Genomic DNA, 7,550 nt, shown 5'->3' with positions numbered 1-7,550 from the left:
GAGCCTATAGTTGTGTTTGCAATTATAATTCTGCATGAAAATTAACATGAAGCATTTAATGTGGCAGAATTTATGTCACAGGTTCAAAATGTATGTTTAAGTGATACTCAAATCCCACAAAAATAGTAAATTTCATCAATGTTTTCTTTTAAAGTTCGCTTCATTTTAAATTTCTGTTGACAAATGTACTTCTAGGAAATATTTCTACAGTAAAAGTTTACAGGGGAATTGTTGGGAACTATTTTCAGATGTGGAATATTAAACATCTGCGGCATCCCAGATACAATTTTAACTTGACAGCATCATCAGTGTTCTGTACAAGAAATCTATTTAAGTGTTCGTATCCATTGTAATTACAGAGAAATGTGATCCACTGGTGAACTTTAACACCAACAGCAGCACATTAAAATACAAGTAATTAAAAAACATATTATGGTATTATTTATATTGTATTAAACTGATCATTTTTGAGTTTATTTTTAATATACTGTGAAATAAATCTTTATTTAACATTTAAAGCTAATTTAAAACAAATGTACAACTTAACCTGTGCTAACCAGAGCATTATTAGTTTTTCTTTGTTGGTTTAAAGAAGTTTAAATTTAAAAAAAAGAAAAGAAAAACCAACTTTCCTGCAACTCACTTGCTCTTTTGCTACAAAATTAAGTTTTATTCAGTGATATTACTTTTTAATTGATGAAGTTCTTGCTTTAAAAAGTCTCACTACTCTTCACATCAAAATATAGACAATAGTAAAATAGATTTATTTTGATATAATACACTTGTCTAAATACAAACAGTACATCTTTATAAAACTAAAAAAAGGTATTAAAAGTAGATGTATAGTTAATAAAATTTGCATAATTTCTTCTTTTCTTTTTAACTAAATAAAAACGGTTAATTTGAGGAGAGAATCTGAGAGCAGAGTGATCAATCAGTGAGGCAGCAGCCTGCAGGAGTCCTGATGAGGCAGGTGGTGGATTCAGCTCCTCCTCCACGCTGCCTGCTGACTGTACCGCAGAGCCGATGAGATATTACTCCTCAGAGCAGCCACAGAGAGGAACAAATGGCACAAGTTGGTTGATGTAGAACAAAATGCAACACAAACCAGCCCCACAGTCAAGAGCCCTCTGTGGAGCCCAGGCTAAAAAAAAACAAAAAAACAACAACCCTGCAGTAGTTTTCCTCCTCGTTAGCTGTGCGTCTGTTCACATCTGTGTGTCTCAGTCTGTAGGACTATTGTCTGAGCTCTCCTCGCCTGCTGCCTTCCAGTTTTTTCTCCTTTTCTTTTTGGAGCCCAGCTCCAAGTCCGAGTCCTTCAGGGACTCCTGCTTTCGCTTTCTACAACTTTTAGTCCGTCTCTTGTCTTTTTCCTCTGAGCTGCTGTCCTCTGAGCTGCTGTCCTCATTTCTCTCTCTGGTTTTCTTGTTTTTGTGTCTGCTCTTAGTCCGTGTTTTCTTCTTTTGCTTGTCCTTTGTATCGTTTCTGTCATCGGCGCTGACGTCGCTGCTTGAGGACTCGTCTTTCTTTCGCTTTTCATTCCCGCTTTTCTTCTTCTTTTTCTTTTTCTTCTTGCGAGATGACTTCTTTGATCGTTTTAAGAGGCACGCTTCTGTGTCAGACTTGGACTTCTTCATTTTGTGACCGCCAGTCTTCTTTGCGGCTCTGCTTTTCTCACTAAAGAGAGGAGAACAATAAAATTGTCAAAACATGACACGAGATTGTTTTTGTTGAAACGTCTGGAGTGTCCCTTTAAGGTCTTGTTTTCTTGCTTACTTGTCACTTTCAAACTCCTCAGGATAAAGTTCCTTAAAGCCGCTGTGTCCCCATCTGTGAGGAGAACACAAGATGTGTGTAAAAAAAATTGAAATCTTGTCAGACGCTTCAAAAATGACACTACGGTGAAGGTGTTTGTGTAAAGACACTGACAGAATCCTAAAAGGGAAAAATAAATTTGTCATGCAGTGTACCTGTCAGGATCACTGGCCTCAAATTCATAGAGTTTGCGGGTCCAGTATCGAGCCTCTCTGTCATCGTGCTCTGAAACTCGACTCCTGTTCCTGGACAAATCTGGAACTCTGTCACAGTGCATCTGTCCTCTGGAATAAAAGTGCATTTCAGAAATTGTTGAGCTCCAATACACCACCGGCTCGACAAACTGAGAGACAAGTAGCATCATTTGTGTTAACAGCATAGATTAAACTGGGACGGTTACCTCACACTGTCTGTATCTGGAAAATGTTTGTGTCGGGACATCTGGACCTCCCAGTCCCGCATTTTCCACATCTCCATCTCTTCTTGGATCTGCAGTGAGTCGACAACACAAAAGACATGGCAGAGACAGGTTTATATTTAGTTCTATCCATGTTTACAAGCTACACACACACATACAAACCACTGTGCAGAGATATAACTGAACCATGTAGATCTTTATAAATGAGATATGCGCAACCAAGTTTAAACGTTTGCAAATTTTCCTTGAGAAAATCTGAGCAGTGCTGAAAGTTTTGAATCTCAATAACAGATTATGATCTACTCACCAAAGCCTTGGTTCACTATGAAGTAAAGACTACTGGAAGTTTAGTTTTTTTCTGATTTTCTTCAGGAGAAGTTTTGAGCATCATGAACTTGGATGTTGATATCCACAAAAAGAATTACACAAAGCAGCCTGATTTACGTTTGCAGCTGACCACATCGTAGTAAACTCCCCGTGAAGCAAACGTTTTGCTATTTAGATGATAGTTTTTTTCTGATTATCCCACAAGAATGTGGGTTTAAACTGTGGTGGGTATGACCGTACAAGCTGCTAGGCATGATGGTGGTAGCATCATGGTTAGGACTGTGATGTCAAAACTAGGAGAATGGGGCAAGTAGACGGAATAATAAGGAGTTTTTCCAATATAACTTTAAACCAGAGCTAAAATCAGGACATTATTATGGTAACGTGATAACAATCCTAGTGTTTGGGTCTTGTTCCCACCACCAAACCAACTAATATAACTGAACTTGACAAATTCCTTTGAAATGATTTGGGAAAACAACTCGGCGGTCATGAGGAATGGTTTTGCTCAGCTGATGTTGAAGAGTTAGGTCACATTGCTTCATTAGCACTGCCAGGTGGAGCTGAATGGCACAGCAGCACCTGCACGTTGTCTAATCAGCTTCTCCTATCGTACACAGTGGCATGCTGGGAAACGAGAGCCTGCCAGAATCAGTCACACAGGAGAGGTGTCCACCTGCCAGCCCGGGCGTCATTATTACAGAGAGTGCTTTCTCGTTACAGGAGTTGTTTTGTGTGCACTCCGCTGTGCTATCAAAACTTGGGAACCAGTTTGTGTGGGGGAAGCTTAGAAGTAACTGCACATTTCATTAAAAAATTGCCAAAAAAATTGATAAAATAATAAAACTGACAAGTAAAAACAACCATAAGTGACATAAGAACCTGACTTTAAAATAATACTTCTTTCTAATTGGCATCAGCCACTTGACACAGACATGTTGTGTTAACCTGTTACTTCAGTGTGGTCCATCCCATCAAGAATTTCACCTTTTTTTTTCCATGAGATTTGTTGGATCATACAGAGGGCATTTTCTGCTCACTCCCTGTCTCGTTAGTTTGTTGCTGGACAAGCTGGTAATGTTTCCATCATGTTCTTTTGCAGATCTTTATTCAGGTTCATGTGTCAGGCGAACGGACACTCAAGTACAATATTCTTCCTCGAGCTGTCGAGCAAGATTTAGTATGATTAGGTGACTACAATTTGTTTTTTCTTCACGTTAGTTTCCCCAAACGCACCTTATTGTGGGCATCTGTGTGTCGAATTACATTCCGCAGCAGTGTCTTCCCCATCGGCTGTTTTGACATGGTAACACCTGACAAGATGAGACACAGGTGAGTCCAACACAGACAAAAACAATAGCCAAAAAACGAAGATAAGATTGTGAGGGAAATGAGCATAAAAACAGATTTTTACTTCTAAATCAATTCGAGCGGTCACCTGTTAGCCCAGCTCGTTAGCTATCGCTCACTATCGATACTGAACTTGTTTAAAAAAATCTCCTGGCAGTTCGATAGTGAAGTGCAGCTCGGTCGTTATCATGCAATAATGTGATCCACGTTAACCACCACACCGTAAATGAACAGAAATTGTACCTTTCAGAAGAGAGTAGGAATCAAGAGGATAAAATCATAGCTCGTAGCTTCCACCAGTACTTCCGGTTTGTCACAGCAAACTTTGAAAGAGGCTGAATAGTGATTGGACGAGCGGCGTTGTCAATCATCGAAGCGGAAGTCAAACATTTATCACATGCGAACTAAAACTTCAACTTTTTAGTAGTTATTTTATGTTTTTTTTTATTCTGACAAAATGATTTTTTTCATGTCAATACGTAAAAATAATTTGATTAATTTTAAAATGATCCATAGTCAACGAACCAAATGGGTGGATGTTCCTTTTTATTCAGCCGGTATATGATCTGTCTTAAAGTGATACCAATCAGCGCGAGGAGGAGTTTCCCTTTTTTAAATTAGAGTAAAAAGCTCTGGCGAGAGTGTGTATCGCCTTAAACAAAAGACAATCTGTTACAAGGATCGCAGTGTACTGTTATGAAACAAATGTGCATCATAAAATTTAAATTAAATTAAATGTAGGACATTTTCTCTTAGGTTAAAGAGTTAACTATTCAGTTGTAAATACAATAAGTGACATCTGCACGTCTTTCATTGCAATTTGGAGGCATTTTCACTTTTCATAACATAGATCTCACTGTCATAGCTCTACAATTAGGAAATTTGTGATTGGACTCGTTTACCAGTTGTACTTTAAAAGATAGCAACTATCAAGAAGGTAGGCTATTTGTGGGACATCATCATATCTTTAATTTAAAAATGCAACCACATATCGCAGGCTTTGTGAAAAATCAGGAAGCTCAAAACATTCAGCTGCAAGCTTTGAGCAAATAGATAGACATTGCAGACAGAAATAGTAATGATCACTTCGCACTTTTTAATCAGTGTCAGGAAAAGCCATGAAAATGTTCTAGATTTGTACAAGAAATGTGAGGGAGCAGCTCAGCCTCAGCAGAGGTTAGGACAAGTACAAAGTAAAGTTACAGATCCACATGGGGACACAGTGGAGGGCAAGAAATGGATTGTTTCTATTTTTGAAAACAACCAAAAAGAAGGCCGTAGAACTGCAGTGCAGAGAGGACTGCTGTGGACAATAATAATGCTGGATAAAGGCAGAAATACAAGTTAAAGAGCATAACTGTTATAAAACTTTAAGAGGAAGCTGAAACTTCGACACTTAATCTGAACATGATTGACTGCGAATAGCACAGCCATCGCTGAAAAAAATATTTACGAGTTAAATTCAAACGGAGCAGTGCAGAATTTTATATGCATGGCAGTGATCCATCTCACAGGACTTTCTGACTGTACATCAAAAGGCTTCAAATATTGGCCTGCCTCTTTCCTCATCTCACTTTAACTGCGGTGGGAACTCACAAGTCCTTATATCTGAAATACACGGCAGGCATAGAAGATACTATGGTTAAACAGAATTTGAGAAACTAAGGTCGCTGCTAAAAAAATAACCATAGACTTTTGGCAATTAGCAGAAAATTGTGCAATAATTTTTAATCATAATGTTGTTTTTCTTGTTTATCTCACATGCTCTCTAGACATGGCACTAATGAGTTTTATATTATGGTTCATCAAAAAATTATGCACATACGAAGAAAAAGTGCACTTTTGTGTGTTTACTGAAAGATTTGCTGAACAAGCATATTTGAGATATAACCATGTTTTGTTTCTTCTTTATTTTATTAGCGAGGGCATGATAGTTATTTAAGTATAAAGCAATATAATTTGCCTAACAGTAAATGCACTTGTAAACCCATTTATACAAAATTGCATCTAACTGTAAAACATTTGAACTCACATCATATACACCATATTAATTTGTATCTGATCCAAATAAACACAAAGTACCTCTAAAAACAGGTATGCTCTGAGTAACCTAGTTTTTAGCTCACAGTTTATGTGACTCCATAAGGAATTAGCTCTTAGCAACAGAGTCCATCTAAAGGGCTGTGTGAAAATACAAACATTAATCGTAATATATATGTACAAACAAGAATTCTAAATTTATGCAAGCCAGTTGGACTTTATATTTAAAATACCTGGATGTCAATCAAGTAAACTTTAAAGTGATAATGGAAATACAAATGCTTGCTTAATTAGCTGGTGACCCACTGAAAGGTTTTAATGGATTACTTGTGAGAAGTTGTTCCATTTTAGAGCAACGTTATACGACCTGCCTGTAAGTTCAGCTGACTCCTGGGAATCAAAGTATTATTGTATTTCTTAAAACTAATTTTAGAAAAAAATGTCTTTCATTCTTGTACTACAAAGCTTAGAATGAGCAGAGGTGTGCTTTACTCTTCATCAATCATAAATTCCAGTTTCAGTCTGCGAAGCACATCAGCTGGGCTGCCTGTAATACAGCTGAATGAGCAGGTTCAGCTTTGACGCCGTGTTGTCAAAATCATTTTTTTATCCTGAAAGTCTGAACCTTGTAGGACTTTTTGTTTTTACATTAAACATGGTTTACTGTGAGTGGAGATAAATGAACCCATATGAGTGGAGGCCTCATAAGTGGGCCCATTGCTCTCCTTAAAAAGACACTGGTCTTTATTCAAACCTTCACTTCCCTCGGGGACATGAGTTAGAAACACTCAGTGCCGGGATCCATAGGGTGCAAAGAGGTCTCTAATCACACACAACATTGTCATGGAGTCCCATCACCATTTTGTGGCTGTTGAGCAGATTGTGCCCAGTTAGGACTCCAACCAGTGTACTTAGAGTTTTCCTTGTAAGGACACTGAGAGCGTTCCCAAACCTAAGATTTGGGCCGTGCATTGAACATACTGTGTGTGTGTGTTTGCGTGCGTGCGTTAAACTGACCATAAAACTGTGAAAAAGTGACTGTTGACGAAAAAAGTGACCATTTGCAAAAAATTACTGATGGTTTTAGCAGTATTGATAACTAAGTTTATAAAATACTTTTAAATTTAAGAACAAGTTCCTCTTTGATTGGTGAAATACATAAATATGAATGAGTAAGAAAAATTAAAAATATTTATTGATCATTTCCTGATGAAAAGTTTGCTATATATATAATATTTGGTTCTGCTGCTCATTTAGTCAATGTGTTAATGGAATGTGTATGTACAGGTACTCAGAATTCAAAAGAATAATTAAATAAATGAACAAAATAAATATTGTCAAAAATAACTGCTGACTACATGTCAGCAGTGACATGACTGACATGTCATTTACTAATGACATGAAATTTTCACCAGATGTCGGTAACAACCCAAGTGATCCATACATACAAARAAATCAAACCATAAATGTCCAGAAATGAAGTTATTTGTAATAATGTGGAATGGCACAGGGAAAAAGTATTGAACACATGAAGAAAGGGAGGTGTAAAAAGAACCATCTGATGATGGGTAAAAGTAAAGAGCTCTCTCAAGACCTTCGC

General features: G+C 37.4%; 1 protein-coding gene across 2 annotated transcripts; it reads right to left on the bottom strand.

Annotated features, from left to right (window-relative positions):
* Nucleotides 1-741: 741 nt before the first annotated feature.
* Nucleotides 742-4,263, bottom strand: nkapd1 (NKAP domain containing 1). Of its 2 annotated transcripts, none has more exons than XM_014027959.1 (6): nucleotides 4,154-4,263; nucleotides 3,797-3,873; nucleotides 2,216-2,304; nucleotides 1,971-2,099; nucleotides 1,777-1,830; nucleotides 742-1,677 (listed from the first exon to the last, which is right to left on the bottom strand). In XM_014027959.1, exons 2-6 carry the CDS (start codon nucleotides 3,863-3,865, stop codon nucleotides 1,224-1,226), a joined length of 795 nt encoding a protein of 264 aa, XP_013883413.1. In that variant the 5' UTR covers nucleotides 3,866-3,873; nucleotides 4,154-4,263; the 3' UTR covers nucleotides 742-1,223. The 2 variants fall into 2 exon arrangements, with proteins under 2 accessions (XP_013883413.1, XP_013883414.1); XM_014027960.1 differs by lacking the exon at nucleotides 4,154-4,263 and adding an exon at nucleotides 3,999-4,136.
* Between the last annotated feature and the right edge of the window lie 3,287 nt (nucleotides 4,264-7,550).

The sequence above is a fragment of the Austrofundulus limnaeus genome, unplaced genomic scaffold (genome assembly GCF_001266775.1).
Source record: "Austrofundulus limnaeus strain Quisiro unplaced genomic scaffold, Austrofundulus_limnaeus-1.0 Scaffold704, whole genome shotgun sequence".
Taxonomy (NCBI): domain Eukaryota; kingdom Metazoa; phylum Chordata; class Actinopteri; order Cyprinodontiformes; family Rivulidae; genus Austrofundulus; species Austrofundulus limnaeus.
Note: the sequence above shows the minus strand (reverse complement) of the source record. Positions and strands in the feature narration are given on the sequence as shown.